General features: G+C 44.5%; 2 protein-coding genes across 2 annotated transcripts in view; one reads left to right on the forward strand and one right to left on the reverse strand.

Annotated features, from left to right (window-relative positions):
* The window catches only part of KLHDC7B (kelch domain containing 7B), a 6,014-nt gene extending 3,386 nt beyond the window's left edge, over nucleotides 1–2,628 (forward strand). Inside the window, 5 exon segments of the mRNA XM_040637103.1 lie at nucleotides 78–270; nucleotides 432–1,465; nucleotides 1,468–1,501; nucleotides 1,504–1,588; nucleotides 1,590–2,628. Coding sequence (XP_040493037.1) covers nucleotides 78–270; nucleotides 432–1,465; nucleotides 1,468–1,501; nucleotides 1,504–1,588; nucleotides 1,590–2,541 — 2,298 coding nt within the window. The 3' untranslated portion in view covers nucleotides 2,542–2,628.
* A 1,284-nt stretch (nucleotides 2,629–3,912) lies between these two features.
* Nucleotides 3,913–19,641, reverse strand: SYCE3 (synaptonemal complex central element protein 3). Its single transcript, XM_008702859.1, has 2 exons — nucleotides 19,292–19,641; nucleotides 3,913–4,138 (listed from the first exon to the last, which is right to left on the reverse strand). Exons 1-2 carry the CDS (start codon nucleotides 19,398–19,400, stop codon nucleotides 3,981–3,983), a joined length of 267 nt encoding a protein of 88 aa, XP_008701081.1. The 5' UTR covers nucleotides 19,401–19,641; the 3' UTR covers nucleotides 3,913–3,980.
* Between the last annotated feature and the right edge of the window lie 1,061 nt (nucleotides 19,642–20,702).

Here is a 20,702-nt window from a genome sequence, read left to right on the forward strand (position 1 = left end):
GAGCTTCAGCCAGGCCCCAGGCTCCATGGGCCCATGGCCAGGGGGGTCGCAGTGTGGACACCCACTCTTGTCTCAAGGGTGGGGGACCACAGACGCCAGCAATGCGGAAAAGGCTGGGGCTGACGGCTCTGAAGTTGGCTCTTTCTTCAGCTCAGGGCCGGGTGGGACAGAGGAGCAAGTGGGCCACGGCATCAGAGACGGGAAAGAATCCCAACAAGGCCAGGGGCAGTCTAGCAGTGAGCGGGAAGGAGGTGGTGGGGACAGAGGAAAGCCCTCCACAGACACAGCCTGCAGCGTCCCCTCCCTGAGTCCCTCAGCCATGCCCTCCCCACGCATCCCTACGCCCCTTCCACCCTTGGCTTCCCCTCTGACAGCGCGTCCCCACGGAGGTCTCTTACCTGAAGGCCCAACTCTTCTGATCTCTCCTTCAGACTCTTTGTACCTCAGAGTTAGCCAGGGTCCTGCGGAGGATGAAACTCTCAGTGCAGTGAGAGCCCCCGCTGCAGCCCCAGCCCCAGCCCCAATTCCAGCCGCAGCCCAAGCCTCAGCCGCATCCCCAGCCCTAGAGTCAGCCCCAACCCCATCCCTGGCCCCAGCCCCAGCCCCATCCTGTGCCCCCAGTAGTGGGTCAAGGCCTATGTCCCAGGAGCACAGTGTGGCTCTCCACAAGGACAAGCAGGAGGAGCAAATCTCAACCAGCTGGGAAAACCTTATTTCCATGGTTCTTAGGAGTCACCCTTTCCCCAGGCAAGAGAGACCCCAAGGGAGAGCCCCAAGGGCAGCTCCCGGGAGCCCTAGAGATCCCAGCACTGGTGCACCCTCTGAGAACAGAGAGTCTGGTTCTCCCCCTGAAGGCGAAGCCCCCCGCCTGGAGGTCAGGAATGGCTCCTCAGATGGAATGGTCCCAGGGGCAGACACAGGGGGCGTGGCTGAGGCTGGACGTCAGCCACAGCCGAGCAGCTTAGAGACCAAGGAGGCTCCCACCCCAGACCCTCCCTCAGCTCTGAGAGGCGATGCAGTGGAGGAGAAGCGTGCAGAAGGCGGGCAGCGGAGGCTGCCCAGAGCCCCATCACAGCCCCCTGAGCCGCCGCAACCTGGCCCCGAACCCTCCCCCACTGGGGGGGGCGCCTCGCCGCGGGTCCCACAGCCACGGAAACGCAGCGTGTGTGAAAGAGCAGAGAGCTCTGAGCGTGGGGTGAGCCAGGCGTTGCCACCACCGAGGCGCCAGGGACAGGCTCCAGGGGAGAAGCCCCGCCCTGCAGGCAGCGGGGTAGTCTTCATCGAAAAGCAGAAAGAGACCCGAAAGCTCATGGTGCTTCTGCAGAGGCCGGGGAGCTGGGGGGTGGTGGAGGGGCCGCGGAGGCCCAGCTCCCTGTCCGAGCCGGCTTCAGCAGCAGCTCCGCGACAACGGCTGGACCTGGGCAACTGCCTGGACGTCCTGGCCTTCGCCCAGCGGCACGGGGAGCCCCCCGCCTGGCACAGGAGACCTATGCCTTGATGAGCACAACCTGCTGCACGTGCTGGGAGACCGAACCTCTACCGGCAGCTGAGCGGGCGACCGGGAGCGCATCCTGAGCCTTCGACTGGCCGGGCCAGGCGGTGCTGGGGGTCCTTGTGCTGCCCAGCCTCTACCAGGTGAGCCGCTCGGGGCTCACCAGGGGCCCTTGTGGGGAGGAGGCTCCTACCGCAGGGCCTGCACCCCTGCCTCCCCGCACGCACCTGCACGTGTTCAACCCCCGAGAAAACACCTGGCGACCCCTGACTCAGGTGCCGGAGGAGGCCCCGCTGCGGGGCTGCGGTCTCTGCACCATGCACAACTACCTGTTCCTGGCGGGCGGCATCCGTGGCTCTGGGGCCAAGGCCGTCTGCTCCAACGAGGTCTTCTGCTACAACCCGCTGACCAACATCTGGAGCCGAGTGCGGCCCATGCAGCAGGCCCGTGCCCAGCTCAAGCTGGTGGCCCTGGACGGGCTGCTTTACGCCATCGGTGGCGAGTGCCTGTATAGCATGGAGCGCTATGACCCGCGCACGGATGCCTGGACCTCGCGTGCGCCCCTCCCTGCGGGTACCTTCCCTGTGGCGCACGAGGCTGTGGCCTGCCGCGGGGACATCTATGTCACTGGGGGCCACCTCTTCTACCGCCTGCTGAGGTACAGCCCTGGGAAGGATGCGTGGGATGAGTGCCCCTACAGCGCCAGCCACCGGCGTTCCAGCGACATGGTGGCGTTGGGAGGCTTCCTCTACCGCTTCGACCTTCTGCGGGGCGTGGGCGCTGCGGTAATGCGCTACAACACCGTGACCGGCTCCTGGAGCCGGGCGGCCTCCTTGCCCCTGCCCGACCCGGCCCCGCTCCACTGCACCGCGCTGGGCAACACCATTTACTGCCTCAACCACCAGGTCACAGCCACCTTTACGGTCTCCGAGGGGACTGCCCAGTTCCAGGCCAGGGAGCTGCAGCCCTTTCCTCTGGGGAGTAAGGGGGTCCTCTGTCCATTCATCCTGACTCTGCCTGCCACTGATGCACTGCAGACTGCCCTCTGAGCTGCTGCTCCCCAGGGAGACCCGGGGGCTGGGGGTCTGAGGGCAGCTGGGGCACAGAAGGTGGCTGGGATCCAGAACTTTCTGGCGTTGTTTCTGGGACAGCTTTCTTTTTCTGTTATAAGACGACTCGTGATTTACCCCTTCCATACTCCCCACCCGGTAAGAGAGATTTCTCTGCCTGGGAGCTCAGGCTCCTTGTACCTGTGAGCTGGTTGAAGGGCCTCCCTAGCCTGCTTCCCACCCTCCCACCACAGCATACCGGCTACTGTCTGTAGGACTTAGTTCTTGCCCTCACACCTCAGCGGCTCACACAGCTCCTCCTCCAGGATGGTTCTCCTTCTCTGGGCTTCAGGGCCCAGCTCCCTCTCCCAGCACTGCACTGCCTGGAAAAACATCGGTCTGTGGGTCTACTGCTACTCTGAGAACCAGGGACTGATGTGTCCTCAAGGACCAGGATTTGGCCTGTGCAGGAGCTGAGTGACTGCTGAGCAGAGGAAGGACGTGGCTAGAAACACAGTCACACTTCCTGTGTTCTGTCCCTAGGGCTCCAAGCTGGGCAAGGAGTCTATAAGGGAGTGGGAAGGGGGAACAAGGAACAGAAAATTCCCCAGGAAAACGTGCTTGCCTCAGGCCTCGGGAGCCTGGCTTGGCTCTTCCTAGGAACAACTCTGTAGCCCTCCTTTGTCTAATTGGTCCCCAGAGGCCCAGAACCCTTGTCTATGAAACCGTTCTGCGGTCTGCAGCCCCCGCCTGTAACCCCAACCCAGGCCTGGCCAGGACCGCTTGGGCTCATGCCCCTCTGTGGGGTCTCGCCCACCTGCTCTAGAAGCCAGCCTCACTTCCCAGCAACCCCCGTTCTTCTGTGAGACCCAGGTTTCCGCTGAGCTCTTCCCCTTGTTCGCTGTGGACTTAGAAGAGACATCTAATTTCATTCTTCTCATCTGTGAAATGGGAATAATGAACATCTGTTACTCAGGAGAGTTGTGAGAACATAAGGTCACATAAGTGAGCACCTAGCACAGTGCCCGGGATGAATAAATAATGTTCCCCTTTGCCTACTCTGGAATCCACCATCGGAAGGTAAATAAATCTGACTGATACTGCTGCCTGTCCGACCCTCTGACCTGGTTTGTCCCTCTCTGGCCCCATGTTTGCTTTTTATTCTATGCTTGGTGCTACTGGCACTAAGTACGTTTAATTCATTCAAAGCACCACATCTTCTAATTCTCATTTTTTGTTCACAAGCTTCGATATGCTGCTGGGTAGGACAGAAAGGGGTCCTCAGGTTGTTCTTAAAAATAAGTTTATTGAGAAACAGTACTGTTCATATAGCTCTATATTTCGGTCGCTGTTACTCTGCCAGCAGAGAAGACTCCGTGCCTCAGGGGCTTCTCCACATCAGCAGACGGCAGCATGGTGGCCGTGGGTGGGCAGGGGGCCTACTGTTTGTGCTTGGTCTCATTGAGCAGCTCTTGCCAGTTCTTCTCCATCTCCTCCTTGCAGTTGAGGAACGCGTCCTCCAGCCGGCGCATGGACTCTGCCAGCGCGGGGTTGGTGCGCATCACCACCATGTCGTAGGCCATCCACGTGGCTTGCACTGCAACAACCAGACAGGCCCCGATCAGGCCACAGAGTGGGGCTGGGGCTCTGGAGCGCCCCCGGGAGGGCCACATGCCTCCAACCATGCTGAGCATCCCAGGGACTAGATCCTGCTGAGTTACCCAATTTCTCTAAGGAGAGGAAACTGGCAGGCTACATGCTACAGGGTTCATAAAAACCCCTATTAAAACTTCTCCCTACACAGTGCAGTACTGAGACTTCTCTGAACTCACGCAGGTCTGAACTTCTGGATGCATCAGCCCATGACATTAAGGCTGGAGGCCAGTCTGCTATAAAACGTTAGGAAGAATTAGAGCAAACTTAAGTCCTTACTCGTCAACAGCTCGCAGCTAGTGGTTGCAGGGTGAACTCCGAGGAGTCATAACGCCTATCCAAGCTCATGTAGGGGCGACTACTCTTACTCCAGCAAGGTCCTGAGCCTCATGTTACCATATGTATAGTGGCCTGGGATGCCTGCCCACTTCTATCTGGGTACCTCTGTGTTTCATTAGGGCCAGTCCAAAGAAGGATAGGTAGAATGAATCATAATAATTGCATATGAAAATCTACACACGACCGAGGTCAGCAGCATGACAGACCTGGTGTTTTATAGCAAGTGATATCTGTTTGGTTAGGGAAGAATTGTTAGAAAAGCTATATGCAGAGTCTCAACAGACAGAGGGCATATAGCTTGTACAGGAATTCTGGAGCTTTTGGATGCATGAGAGTCACTTGGGACACCTGTTGAAGTGCAGGTTACTGGCTCCTCCCACAACTCAAAGAGGTTATTTTTTTTAAGGTTTTATTTTATTTTATTTTTAAAGATTTTATTTATTTATTTGACAGAGATAGAGACAGCCAGCGAGAGAGGGAACACAAGCAGGGGGAGTGGGAGAGGAAGAAGCAGGCTCATAGCGGAGGAGCCTGATGTGGGGCTCGATCCCGTAACGCCGGGATCACGCCCTGAGCTGAAGGCAGATGCTTAATGCCTGCACCACCCAGGCGCCCCAGATTTTATTTTTTTGACACACAGAGAGAGACAGAGAGGGAACACAAGCAAGGACAGAGGGAGAGGAAGAAGCAGGCTCCCCCAGAGCAAGGAGCCGGATGTGGGGCTCAATCCCAGGACCCTAGGATCATGACCTGAGCTGAGGGCAGATGCTTAATGACTTGGCCACCCAGGTGCCCCTCAAAGAGGTTCTGATTTAGCAGGTTAGGAGTGGTGCCCAGGAACCTGTATCTTGGTAAGTAGACCACCCTTCCAGACCACCTGGACAGCAGATGGAGCATGCAGCTGGGAGTCAGAGCAGTTGGCTTCTGGGCTCTCCGCTTGCTACCTATGTGACCAGGAACAAGTGACTTAAATTTATTAACCTCATTTGTAAAGGACAGACAACATCCCAATCTCACGGCTTGCTATGAAGATTAAATGGAGGATATATGTAATTTGCCTAGAACACATTAGGGTGTTCAAGACGGGAGAAACTCTTACTACAAAATGAATAATTGAGATACTCAGGGAACAGGGTTAGGGTGGTAAGAAATAAAAATTTAGGAGAAAAAAAAGAGCTTGCAGAAATGAGTCTCATGTGGTTCCACATGGTAGCTGGAATTCTGTCTCTGAGTTTCCTAAGGCCAAAGCAGAGGAAACACGCTCAGGTTTAAGACTCAGTGACCATAAAATAAAAACAAACCATTAAGACACTTTTATCCTAAGAAAAAATTTCTGATAGGTATATTTTTTGAGACGTATGTATTATAGTTGAAAATGTCCTTGACAACATCCTATTTTATTTTTTAAAAGATTATTTATTTTTAGGGGGGGAGGGGCAGAGGGAGAGAGAGGGAGAATCTCAAGCAGACCCTGTACTGAGCACAGAGCCTGACGCCAGAGCTGAAGCTCCCAGGACCCTGAGATCACGACCAGAGCCAGAATCAAGAGTCGGCTGCTCAACTGACTGGGTCCCTACTTTAAACGCAAGGTGGTTCCCCTATGACTATAGCTACATGTGAGCGCGGGGCCCAGCGCCGAAGCACAGCTCTGAGCAGGCAAGTCAATGAGACACCGAAACACTGTATTGAGAGCAAAGCCCTCTTTGATTTGGTCCAAGGAAGAAAATTCAGAATACATAGAATAGGAAGGATTCATGATCATCAGAAAACTCTCCAGAAATACATGTCTCTTGAGTTTTTCATTCATTCAATACTTAGTGAGCACGTTTGTGCCGGCATTTTGCCACGGCAGCCCTGGCAATACAGCAGTGTAGGAGACAGACACACCCTGCCTTCATGAAGCCTCGGCGCTGGCTGCCGTGGGAGGGGACAGAAGGGACACAGAGGGCAGTCACAGGTTGTGAAGGCGATAAGCAGTGTGTGTTGTGACGGAGAAACGGGTAGGAGGAATCTTACTTTAAACCAGGCGGTAAGGGCAGGCTCTCTCTGTGAGATTTTGGTAAGGTCTGCACCTTAGTCAAGTCAAGGTCATCATCTCTGGAAAAGCCTGAACAGCAGGTATTCTAAGAAGCCAGTTAGGGCTCACCCCAAATACTCTGATAACCTTCTGGTAAGGTTGAAGTTCTCCCAGAGAAATTAAGAAACAGTGGTCAAGATGTACAGCTACATGCAGGGTTCGATAAAGGGTGCAAATAAAGTGCTCCAAGAATCTGCTGCAGGACAGGGGAGGGTATCGCTTAGTGAATTTGCTGGGTGGGCCTGGAAGGTAAAAATGGAGACCAGAGAGTAAAGGAACAATGATAAGAGGGCCAGCTGAATCATGCGATGAAGGGACAGAGATGGGCCTGGGGTTTACAGCCATATGCAAATTCCCACCTTTGGCACAATAGACCAATCAACATTTTAAAATGTAAATGGTGAAGTTCTACCTCCCAGTCTCAGGCCCCAGATGGTCTTACAGTTGAATTCTACCAAACTTTGAAAGAACAGTTCATTCTTATATAATACAAGTGATTCCAGAAATTAGGAAAAGAAGACTGATAATCACACTGTATGGGTATAGAAGCTTTCCATTTACATTATAGGAAAATTGAGAACACAGATAAGCAAAAATTAAAACGCAATTTTCCCTAAGCTGGTTTGTGCTAAAATCAAAGATTATATGAAAAAATCATAAGTCTGTTTTATACCAATATAGATGTAAAACTCTAAATATAATATGAACTAATCAAATCTAACAGTGAGTTAAAATAGTATGTTATGATCAAGTAGAGTTTGTAAAAGAAATTCAAGGATGACTGAGTATCAGAAAACCAATCAGTGTAATCACATTAATAAAAAAGGGGAAATCAGAGGAATATCCCAGTTAAAGGCAAAAAAAAGGCAGTTAACAAAGTTTAATACCTATTTATAATTAAAAAAATAAAAATTCTAACAAACTGGAAATAGAATGAGACACCCTTAACTTATTAAAAGTAATATACCAAAACCTACAAGGAACATTATATTTAATGGAGAAACAATGTATATATTCCTTTTAAAACTGGGATCAAACAAGGATACCTAACAATGTTACTGGTATAGGAGATGCTGGTAAATGGAATAAATAATTTAAAAAGAAGTACAGGTGTAAGGATTGGAAGGTAAGAGATAATACTATCAGAGTCCTGAGATCAAGCCCCACCATGACAACAAAGGATCCGCACTTAGCAGGGAATCTGCTTCAGATTCTCTCTCCCTCTCCCTCTGCCCCTCCCTCCACTTGTGCGCTCTCTTTTTCTCTAAAACAAACAAACAAAAAACAAACTATCAGTATTTGTAAATTAAATAATGTATGTGAACAAAGAAAGATCTAATAGCTAAGTCAATTTTAGAAAATAAAAGCCAGAAGAGAGAGAGAGGGAGAAGCAGACTCCCTGCTGAGCAGGAGCCCAAAGCAGAACTCGATCCCAGGACCCTGAGATCATGAGCTGAGCCAAAGGCAGACGCTTAACCATCTGAGCCACCCAGATGCTCCCCTATTAGGTCATATTTTAAAAAATAGTGTGGTATACGGGTATATATATGTATATATATACATAGTCTGCTTCTCCCTCTGACCCTCCCCCCTCTCATACTCTCTCTCTCATTCACTCTTTCTCAAATAAAATCTTTAAAAAAATAAAATGGTTAATTATATGGTGTGTGAATTTCACCTAACATTTTTTTTAAATTTTATTTATTTATTTGAGAGAGAGAGAGTGAGTGGGAGGGAGAGGGAGAGAGAATTTGAAGCAGATTTTCTGCTGAGCATGACGTGGGGCTCAATTCCACGACCGCGAGACCATGACCTGAGCCAATACTAAGAGTTGTACACTTAACTGACTGAGCCACCCAGGAACCCCTGGTTATTTATTTTTAAGTAAGCTCTACACACAACATGGGGCTTGAACTCATGACTCCAAAATCAAGAGTCATATACGCTACTGCCTGAGCCAGCCAGGCACCCCACCAGAGTCCATATTTTTAACTACCTACAGTACACTACTTCTTATGGTCCATAAGAAGAAATCCAAAAGACTAATAAGCATATGAAGAAAGTCTGGAACTCTACTCAAATAGATCTTCATTTTTTTTAAAGATTTTATTTATTTATTTGACAGAGAGAGAGACATAGCTAGCGAGAGAGGGAACACAAGCAGTGGGAGTGGGAGAGAAAGAAGCAGGCTTCGCAGCGCAACAGGGAGCCTTATGCGGGGCTCGATCCCAGGACCCCGGGATCATGCCCTGGGTTGAAGGCAGACGCTTAGCGACTGAGCCACCCAGATGCCCCTCAAATAGATATTCATAATACAGCTGAGTTTATAAAGGAAGGTACAGGTTGGAGATAAAATGCAATATAGTTTATGTAACTTAAAAATATATGCATAAAAACAAAAGTACAAAATTTACAAAAACACACAGAAAGGGGATAAGAAAAAAAAAAGAAATGGAAATAAAAGAATGTAAACAAATAAGCGAAGGTTGTTATATGGATCAGTGATGATAACATGCTGTGAACTGAGAAGTAAGCCAAACTCTCCGCCAGAGAACCACTAAGAAAAACAAATCAACAAAACCAAAATCATCAGAAAACAATAAATGAAGGACCCACTATGGTAGAGAGGGGATTATTTATTATCAATCAGAAATTGAAAAAAACCCATTTTCCTCACTGTGCCATGTAAGGAGGTACTAAGGAGACAATCATACTCCAATACCTATTTCATTGTTAGCACTGTTCTAGGCAAGGACAATGTCAAGAAGATTAAGATATAAGCTTTCTTAAAATACATAAAAAGTTGGGATGCCTGGGTGGCTCAGCTGGTTAAGCATCTGCCTTTGGCTCATGTCATGATTCTGGGACCCTGGAATCGAGTCAGGCTCCCTGCTCAGTGGGCAGTCTGCTTCTCCCTCTGCCTGGAGCTCCCCCTGCTTGTGCTCTGGCTCCCTCTCTGACAAATAAATAAAGAAATAAAATCTTTAAAAAAATGCATTAAAAAGTCAGGGAGCTAAGACACATTCATTCATTTAAACAATATCTACTGAATACCTGGTATGGGTCAGCACCTATTTAAGCTCTGGGGTTGGAGCAATGAGAAAAAATGTCAAAAAGTCTTGTCCTCATGACCATTATATAATAAATAACAATAAGTAAACTTACGTAGTATGTTAAAAGGCAGTAAGTACTGAGAAGAAAAATCAATGAAGGAGGGTTGAGAGTGGCAGGGGAAAAAGGATTTGCAATTTTAAGAAGGGCGCTCAGGAAACTTCACTGAGAAAGTGACATTTAAATTACCTTTTGATGAAGGTCTTATTGTTAATGTAGCTCAATTTATCAATCTTTTATTTTTATTTTTTTAAAGATTTTTATTTATTTGCCTGACACAGAGAGAGCAGAGAGAGAGCACAAGCAGAGGGAGTGGCAGGCTGAGGAAGAAGCAGGCTCCCCACTGAGTAGGGAGCCTGACTTGAGACTCAATCCCATGACCCTGGGCCCATGACCTGAGCCGAAGGCAGACACTTAACTGACTGAGCCACCCAGGCGCCCCTCAGTCTACCAATCCTTTATTCTGTGTTTAGTATTTGCCTCTTGTTTAAGAAGAAATTCTACCCTACCCTCAAAGTCACAAGATACTCTCCCCTATTTTCTTCCCATGTTTTATACTTATTTTTGACAAAGTTTTCATCATTCTGACGCTATTGTGTGTATACGTGGGTAGGAATCCTTTTCAAATTTTTATTCTTACGGATAACCAATTTCTCCAGATTACTTATTAAATAGTTCCTCCTTTTCCTCCACTGATCTGCCATTTCACCTCTGTTACATATAAAAATTCTTGGGCGCCTGGGGGCGCAGTTGGTTAAGCATCTGCCTTCGGCTCAGGTCATGATCCCAGAGTCCTGGGATCGAGTCCAGCATCAGGCTCCTGCTTCACCCTCTCCCTCTGCTGCTCGCGTGTTCTCTCTCTCTGTCAAATAAACAAATAAAATAAATAAATAAAAATTCTTGTGTGTGTATAACAGTGTGCGTGTTACGTGTGTGCAAATGTGTATATGTGTGTATATGAATGTGTCATGTGTGTATGTCTGTGTGAGTGCGTGTGTGTCTGTTTCTGGGCTCTCCATTGTATTCTGTTGCTCAACTTCTCTATTCCTAAGTCAACATGACACTATCTTAACCATACAGTTTTAAAATATATATCTTTTTAAGATTTTATTTATTTGAGACAGAAAGAGAGAGCACAAGGAAGGGCAGAGGGAGAAGCAGGCTCTCCGCTGAGCGTGGAGCCCAATGTGGGGCTCGATCCCATGACTCTGAGATCATGACCTGAGCCGAAGGCAGACGCTTAACCAACTGAGCCACCGAGGCGCCCCTTAACTATACGGTTTTATGATAAATCTTGCTAATGGTAGGGTAAATCCCCTGTCCTTGTCTTCCTCAGAAATATAGCAGCTATTTTTGGCTCTTAAGTCTCTCATAAATGTTTTAGAATAAACTTGTCAAGTTCCATGAAAAACCCTATTAGGATTTTCACTAAAACTACTTTAAAGCCTAGGATGAAATTTGGGGAGAATAGACGCATTGATTGCTTTAAGTCTTTCTATTCACGAATGTCGCTATAGCTCCGTTTATTTGATCTTTAGTATCTTCTGTTAGTCAAGTTTTATAATTTTCTGCATATAGGCCTTGTACATTTCTTGTTAATTTTTTTCCAGGGGAATTCATAGATGTGTGTGTGCGCACACACCTGTGTGTGTGAGTGTGTGTTACTGTTGTAAATGCCTTTTAAAAATGTGCTCTAATTCTTTGTTGCTAGTATGTAAAAATGCAATTAACTTTTGTATACTGATCTTATCTGCAGCCGCCTTGCTAAGCTTTATTATTTCTAATAATATATGTTCTAGACACTCTTCATAAATTGGCAGCCAGCCTCCAAGCTGACCCCAGTAGTAGCCCTATCTTCCCCTCATTATTGAAAGAAAATTTTGCTGGATCCATTATTCTGGGTCAATAGTGTTTTTATGACATTTAGATATTATTCCACTAATTTGTGGTTCTCATGATTATTGCCGAAAATTCCACTCAAGCGGTCACTCCTTCTGTTTTCTTTCTCTCTGCTTTCCTGTAGTTCTTCTCTCTGTCTTCGGTGTTCTGAAGTTTTGCTATTATGTGTCTAGGTATAGATATCATTTTATTTTGCTTTGGATGTGTTTTGTTTCTTGGATTTGTGATTTCATTTTTCATCAGTTCTGGGAAACTCAGAGACATTATATTGTTAATATATTGTTATTGTTCCACTGTCTCTCATGTCTTTTCCCCTGAGACTCCAACTAGATATACGTTAGACCTTCTTGGTCTACATCACAAGTCTCTTTATCTCTTCATACTTTTACTTTATCTCTTTTTGATGCATTATTTTCCAATTGTTTATTTCTTCAACTGTTGTTGATTTCTTTTTTATCTTACAATTTTACTTTTCCTTTTGAGAGGCTCCATTTGTTTTTGTTTTTGTTTTTCAATCTGTCTATTCCTGAGTTTCTTTTATGCTCATCTTTGTACTTGCAGCCATTACCTCTTCAGACCTTTTATACACAGCTACTTACACTCTGCATCTGACATCATCTACAGTCTGTGGAGATCTAAATATGTTGACTCCTGTTTCTGGGGACTTTCACTCCCAGTGGCTTATCATTTCATGTATTTGGAAGGCAGCTATGCTCACATGGCTGTACCAATTTACATTGGGCTCTATGATCACATTTTTGACAGTGTGTAGAACACCTTCACCTCCATGTAAAACTGATACTTCCAACTCAGCATGTCCATAACTGAACTCACGTTCCCCCATCTCCTTTCAAACCTGCTCCTTTTTAACTCACGCCCATATTTTAGTCTTAGATGAGAAGTCATTTACTCTAGGATGCCTTTCTTGGCTCCCCTTTTTTTAAAATTAAGTCCCCTTCTTGGCTATCTCATAGTACCAGGTAAACTATTCAATCTTAATATTCATCAAAAGTAATTACTTTTTAAGATTTTTTTTTTTATTTGACAGAGAGAAAGACAGCCAGCGAGAGAGGGAACACAGGCAGGGGGAGTGGGAGAGGGAGAAACAGGCTCCCAGAGGAGGAGCCCGATGTGGGGCTCGATCCCAGGACTCTGGGATCACACCCTGAGCCAAAGGCAGATGCTTAACGACTGAGCTACCCAGGCGCTCCCCTCCTTTTTTTTTTTTTTTTAAAGATTATTTATTTATTTATTTATTTGACAGAGAAAAAGACAGCCAGCGAGAGAGGGAACACAAGCAGGGGGAGTGGGAGAGGAAGAGGCAGGCTCCCAGCAGAGGAGCCCAGAAAAGTAATTACTTTTTAGTTATTTTTCTTCCTTCTGTGACGACCAGCTTTAGGAACAGGGACCTTATCACAATACTGTTGCAGGGCTGTACACTGGGAAAAGGGACATAATCAGACGTTTTGGGGATTACTGGACACTGGCTCTGAATTGATACTAATTCCTGGAGATCCAGAACATCACTAGCCATCAGTAGAGTGATCTGCCAGTCAGAATAGGGGCTTAGGGAGGTCAGGTTGTCAATGGAATTCTAGCTCAAGTCTGTCTCACAGTGGGCTCAATTTGTGAAAATTTTCCCAGTTTCAGTATGCATAACTGAAATAGATCACTTGGCAACTGGGAGAATCCCCACATTTATTCCCTGATCCATGGAGTGAGGGGTAGTGTGGTAGGGAAGGCCAAGTGGAAACCACTAGAACTGCTTCTGCCTATGAAAGCAGTAAAGCAAAAGCAACACTGCATTCCTGGAGGGATGGCAGAGATTGGTGCCACGAGTAAGGATTTGAAAGATGCAGGGGGTAATTCTCACCAGATTCCCATTCAATTTGCTTATCTGACCTGAACTGAAGACAGATCTTAGAGAATGACAGTGAATTATTCTGAACTCAGTCAGACGGTGGCTCCAGTTGTAGCCGCCATTCCAGATGAGGTATTGTGGCTTGAGCAAATTAACGCACCCTGATATCTGATACGCAGCTATTGATCTGGCAGATGCTTTTTCTCTGTACTTATTAGTAAAGGCCACCAGAAGCAGTTGTTTTCTGCTGACAACACTAACAACGCATCTTCACTACCCTAACTCAGGTGTATCAACTCTCCAGCTCTGTGTCACAATTTAGTGGGCAGGGACATTTAATGCCATTCTCTTCCACAGGACATCAAGCTGGTCCATTACATTGATGATACTAGGCTGACTGGACCTGCTGAGCAAAAGAAGCCAGACACAAAAATATATACTGTGTAAGTCCATTTATATGAAACTCTAGGCAATTATATCAGTTGTTGCCTGGTACTGGGGAAGGAGGAGTGGGAAATGACTGGGGAGGGGCAGAAGAAAAACTTTCAGAGTGATACAAATATTCTGTATTTTGACAGTTGTGTGGGTTACACTGGTGTATACATTTGGCAAAACTCACTGAACTGCACACTTAAAATGTGCTTATTTTATTGTTTGTAAATTATACCTAAATAAAGATGACTTAACAATAAAAAACAAGAACACAATTTATCAATTCTTATGGATTGCAGTAAAAATATCTAGAGATAAATTCACAGCCCCAAATGTTTTCATGACTTAAAAAGAAATAAAAAAGGAATAAAAGTGAATAAACAAAAGTATTCAATGCAAAGGTTTAATAAAACAATAATAAAAAAAATAGGAAAGGCTGGAGGAAAAAGCCTAGAAATCCAATTAAGCTCAAATACGGAAAAATAAATACATATTGAGATGCTCTCCTGGCCCAAATGCCCTTCCCTGAGAATTTGTCTTCATCCACAGGTCCTATAGATGGCCTGAGCTTTAACTTCCATGTTATCACCCACGCGGCTTAGCCGATCCTGGCTATGAATGACGTACACTACTGCATGTGCGAACTTCTCAGCATTTAAAAGCAATAGATTGGATGTATATATAGCACCTTGGAAAGAGCTGACATACATGGTTCTGAATGAAAAAAATAGCACGAGACATATAACACAATACTATTTATAGAAATTTAAAATAAATTTATAAAATAGCAATATACATTTCACAAGAACACACACACACAAAAGTATGTATTAGAATTGTTGTCTATGGGAGAGAGGAAAGGGAATGGGCTACGGGAAGAAGGGAATGAATAAAAAAATAAACTAGAGGGGTCCTTCATGGGCCAATGATCATAACGTACCATGAGCTGAGCGGTATGATAAAATCAGTTTTCTACGTCAGAGACCGAAAACGAACAAACAATTTGTTCTGCAACAGCACAGTCAGGGACTAGAGGAACAGTCTTGAGGAACCAACAGAAAATAAAATGGAAAATGACAAAGTAATAAAACAGATTACAGAGATGATGATAAAGAGGAAAACACAAAAAGAGATGTACAATATGAATACCTGGATTTCTGAAGAAGTAAACCAAAGAAACAGCACAAAAAGTATCCCAAGATATGATAAATGAAAAAGTTCTTACAAAAAATACTAAAGGACCGCCTGAATGGTTCAGTCAGTTTAGCGTCCAACTCTTGATCTCTGCTCAGGTCATGATCTCAGGGTGGTGAAATCGAGCCCTGCATCTGGCTCTGTGCTGGGCATGGAGCCTGCCTAAGACTCTCTCTTTCCCTTTCCCTCTGCCCCTACCCCCGCTTGTATGTGTATGCTCTCTCTCAAAACAAAAACAAAACCAAAAAACCAAAAAAACACTCAAGTCTACAGCTCTAGAGGTCTAACGTATCCCAGGAAAAGTGTTAAGAGAATAGTAACACCAATGTTATGCTGGTGAAGTATAGAACTTTCGGAATAAAGAATCTTAGAGGCAGAAAAAGTAAGTCACTTTCAAGAGGAAACACATGGGCAGGCTTCACACTATTCCACAGAGCCACTAAATGCTGAAAACATCTTCTAAGTTTGTAAAGAAAATTATCACCTAAACAAATTACCACCCAGTTATAAATGTAGATATATTTTTTAAATTTTATTTTTAAGTAATCCCACACCCAACATGGGGCTCGAACCTACAACCCCAAGATCAAGAGTCACATACTCTATTGACTAAGCCACCCAGGTGCCCCTGCCTTTACAACTTCGAGGAACATGATATCCGTAGGTATAGTTTCTAGGTTTAAATATTTGAACCATCTGAATACAGAATATGTAAATCTCAACAACTGTAGGATTTATGATTAGAGAACAGAATGTGAGTGTTGTAAATATTATTAATATAAATGTTATTTGTAGTTGATAATGAATAAATACTAGTATAATAAATGGCAGTTGTGCCTCAATTTCTTCATCTGTAAAATAGGGATAGCTCATAAAAATGTTGTGAGGATTAAATGAACTACTTCATGTAAAGTGCTTAGAACAGCATCTAGCATTTAATAAGTACCGAATAAATGTTACTGATTAGTGTTATTAGATCCTGAACAAAGATAAATGAAATAGCTGAAGAAATAACATGAGTTTCCTTGGTATTTTCCCACAAACTTTCTTAATTTTGGAACAATCTTATAGAAGCTAATGTATTTTTTATGGTGAGGAAATATTTGTTTAAAGTGAAGAATTTTGGGGCACCTGGGTGGCTCAGTGTTTGAGCGTCTGCCTTCAGGTAAGGTCATGATCCTGGGGTCCTGGGATCAAGCCCCGGGTAGGGCTCCCCGCTCAGCAGGAGTCTGCTTCTCCCTCTGCCCCTCCCACCTACTTGTACTCTCTCACTCTCGCTCTTTCTCTCTCAAATAAATAAATAAAATATAAAATAAATAAATAAATAAAATCTTAAAGCAAAGAATTTCTTCATTTTCACTTCAATTTAAATTCTTAAGTAAAATTAAGGGGAATACACTATTTTAAAAGTAGCTTATATAGTATGAGTCCATTTTAATGAAAGCATATCTATAAAAAAAAAGAGATTCCTTCATGCATCAATCTATTGATCTTTCATTCTATTTTTGCATAGACAGAGACTTGCCATAAGGTTCAACAATGTGAATAGTTAATTCTGGGTGACTAAATTTTGTTGATTTTAGTTTTCATGTTGTTTCATTTTATTTATTTTTGAGAGACAGAGAGAGAATCTTAAGCAGACTCCATGTAATGTGGGGATTGATCTCACACGACCCTGAGATCATGATCTGAGGTGAAATCAAGAGTTGGTAGCTTAACTGACTAAACTACCCAAGGGGCCCCCTTTTTAGCTTTTAGTTTTGCAAAGCTTCCTAAATGATCTTTCTTCTAGTCTTCCCTTTCCAAATCATCCCTCCTAGGTTACCAGAAGTTCGTTTGTTCGTTCCTTCCTTCCCTCCCTCCCTCCCTTTTTCTTTCTTTCTTTCTTTCTTTCTTTCTTTCTTTCTTTCTTTCTTTCTTTCTCTTTCTTTCTTTCTTTCTCTTTCTTTCTTTTTCTCCTGCCTTCCTTCCTTTTCTCTTCCTTCCTTCCTCCCTCCCTCTCTCTTTCTTTCTTTAAAAGATTTATTTATTTGAGGAGAGAAAAAGAGCACAAGCAGGGGGGAGGGGCAGAAGGTGAGAGAGAAACTCAACCAGACTCCTCACTGAACGAGGAGCCCCATATGGGGCTCAATCTCACAATCTTGAGATCAAGACCTGAGTTGAAGAAGAGTCAGAAGCTTCAACTGACTGTGCCACCCGGGCACCGCCAGAGGTATCTTTCTAAGACACAAGTGTCTTCCTTGAAATCCCAAATGGCTTCCTATTACCTAAATAAGAAAGGTCAAACTCCTTAGCTTGGCACTGAGACCCTTCTCACCTTTTCACCCTCTTCTTTCTTTGGCCTGTGGTCTTGTGATTCCCATGCACTAATCTCGTTCCCTGACTATGCCTGGCTTTCCTTCACTGGCACACAGCTTTGGCTATCTCTTCTATAGGGTTGCCCTTCCTGTCTACCTCCAGCATCCCTACCTCATCTGTCCAATCTCAATTCCTTCCCTAATGCTCTGTTAAAAACCTCACTTGCCTCCCCAAGCATCAGCCTCTCTTTCTTCTCTGTTCCCTCCCCAGTACTTGGTATATACCATTATCAGCATTTGCCAGATTATAGTTTTAATGTAAAATTAAAATGTGTTTTAATTTACATATTTAAATTATAATTAGTCATCTTGATGTCTGTTTCTGGCCCCTACCTACTTCTTCTGATGAAGGAGCATCTCTATTTGACATCTCTATTCAACTTTATTTGCTTGTTTGTTTGTTTATTTATTTAAGATTTTATTCATTTATTTATTTGAGAGAAAGAGAGAGAGAGAGCATAAGCAGGGGAAGGGCAGAGGGAGAGGGAGAGGGAGAGGGAGAAGCAGACTCCCCACTGAGCAGACACTTAACTGACTGAGCCACCCAGGTGCCCCTCTCTATTCAACTTTAATCCTAGAATAGGACATAGTGGGTGCTAAGTGAATGCTGTTAGGAGAGTATTTCATTAGATTGAAGGAATTATATAACTTTTGGTAGAAAACTAATTATAGAACTTTTTTTTAAAGAAGATTTTATTTATTTGAGAGACAGAGAGAGTACTAGAGAGAGCATGAGCTGGAGGAAGGGCAGAGGGAGAAGCAGACTTCCCACTGAGGTGGGAGCCCCATGCGGGGCTTGATCCTAGGACCCCAGGATCACAACCTGAGCCGAAGGCAGCCACTTAACCAACTGAGCCACTCAGGCACCCCGAATTATAGAACTTTTTAAAAAGGTGGTTTAAAAATATAAAAAACTTTCAACTACAAAGACAAAAAAATTGCAAACATTTCTAAGTGGACATTTTCTAAAGCCTATTGTAATAAATGGAGATTATTTGCAAACTGATACCATCCTTAAAAATAGTTTGTTTCTCATTTGAGTAGAGTATGCATGCTTTCTAAAATTTGTTTTATATTAGTATTTTCTCTAATATAACTTAGGCTTACAAATTAAAGAATTATACAGATTCTGAATTAGAACAAATTAAAGAAATTATAATGGGGGGGTGCCTGGCTGGCTCAGTCGGTGGAACGTATGACTCTTGACCTCAGGGTTATGAGTTTGAGCTTCACATTGGTTGTGAGATTACTTAAAAATAAAATCTTTAAAAAAATAAAGAAATTATAATGGTATCACTACCACAGATGTTTATCACTTAATGGAAACATACTGAATAACAGACTAACATTCTTTTCCCAAAATGGAGAAATTTGTTCAACTCCATTACTCCTTTATTCTGCTGAACTAACTGTACCTCCCATTTCAACACCTCATCCGTCTTAGCACTATTACTCTGAATTCTTTATTTAAACAACTCATAGAAAGGAAGTTCCAATTCTGTTCACAGGTGTTATATTAATATTGTTTGTCATTTGCTGAGCATTTGAGCTTGGGTCTGGTACTGTGCCCAGTTACAAAAAAGAAATCACTATTTCTACCCTCAGGAAGGTAAGAGTCCAGTAGCAGAAATAAGATACAAACACACATAAAGTAATCAGAAAACACTTCAAGGCAATATTTAGTGGTAGTGTCAATTTTGTGATATAGTAGTTACATGGTATAGAAGTTGGGAGGTGGTCAAGGGAGGCCTTGTTAAGGTAGTTGATTTGAGCTCAGAAGTGTAGAAAGAATTTGAGCTACTGGAAATAAGCGGGAAAACAACCTACCTGAGATTTTCTCCATCTCTTCCAGTAGCTTTTCCAAGTCTTTATTCAGGTCTGACAGCATTTTCAGCATGTTGTCATAGTTTCTTTCTCCAGGGTCAGAATCAGCCATCTAGTCTAGGCAGTGCACAGAAAGAAGACACAGTGAGATAGACTGATGTTTCAATTCCAGCTCTATTTCTCACACCTGGATAGCCCAAGCCAGAAATCTGAGGTCATCTTTAATTCCTCCTTATCTTATTTTCCTGACCTAAGGGGTCACTGAAACTCACCCATTTTATTTGTTCATGGAATATTTGCTCATCTATGGGTCAAGAAGGCCCAATGCTTGGGAGTTGCCAGTGAACACTGCCTTTGTGGAACTCATAGCCTCACCCAGCTCTTTAAAGTCTTTATCCGCCCCTCTTCAAGGTTGCAGCTTTACTTGAGGTCCATTCTATCACCCACCATTGAATAGATTTACTGAACATCTACTATGTGCCAGACATCTACTATGGCTCTGTAGATACTGTGGTATATTTGTGGATCCAGACAGATAAAATCCATGCTCTCACCGAGCTTCCATTCCAGGGGGAGACATAAATAATAAACAACAGAATGGTAAAGATACCTTCAGTCTGTGGTCACTGCACAAAGAAAACAAAACATCATGGTTTAACAAGGAGGATCTTTCACGAGGAGGGGTCCTTTAGCTTGTCAAGTCAGCTAAGTTCTTTCTAATGAAGCGGTGTTTGAATTGACACTTCAATGATAAGGATTTTTAAGATTTTATTTTATTTTACTTATTTGAGAGAGAGTAAGAGAGAGAGCATGAGCTGGGGGAGGGGCAGTGGCAGAGGGACAAGCAGATTCCCTGCTAAGCAGGGAACTTGACATGCAGCTCAATTCCAGGACCCTGAGATCATGACTTGAGCTGAAGGCAGATGCTCAACCGACTGAGCCACCCAGGCACCGCTGACACTTGAATGATAAAAGGGAGTTGACATGTAAAGAGCTAGGGGAAGGGTTACAGATAGAATGGCTCAAGAAAAGGTGGGAGTGGTTCTTACATGTTTTAAAGCATGGAAAGAAAGTACAGAATGAGGTTGAGCAGAAAAGTGGTATGAGGCGAGATGAGTTCGGTAGGCAAGAATTTTGGTTTTGTTTTGAGTGTGAGGAAAAGCCACTGGAAACTGAGAGCAGGGGATTATGTTTTAAGATAATGACTTCAGCTGCTGTTTGGAAAACGGACTACTACGGAAGGTTGAGAGGAGGTAAGAGTGGGAGAACCAGTTAGTTAAGAGAGCACTAGAATGGTCTAGAGATGGAAGTAGCTTTGGGCTAGGGTGGTAGGTAACAATATCAACGGTGAAAAGTGGAAGGATTCAGGCTGTATTTTGGAAGATGAGACAAAAGAATTTGGAAAAGGATCTGA

Source organism: Ursus maritimus, unplaced genomic scaffold (genome assembly GCF_017311325.1).
Source record: "Ursus maritimus isolate PB19 unplaced genomic scaffold, ASM1731132v1 scaffold_21, whole genome shotgun sequence".
NCBI classification, from domain to species: domain Eukaryota; kingdom Metazoa; phylum Chordata; class Mammalia; order Carnivora; family Ursidae; genus Ursus; species Ursus maritimus.

Bases quoted from the DNA above. Each gene is read 5' to 3' on its own strand.
- SYCE3 (XM_008702859.1), bottom strand. From the start codon at position 19,400: ATGGCTGATTCTGACCCTGGAGAAAGAAACTATGACAACATGCTGAAA. The intron at 4,139-19,291 runs GTAGGTTGTTTT...TGGTTGTTGCAG, and splicing joins AGAGATGGAGAAAATCTCAG to TGCAAGCCACGTGGATGGCC.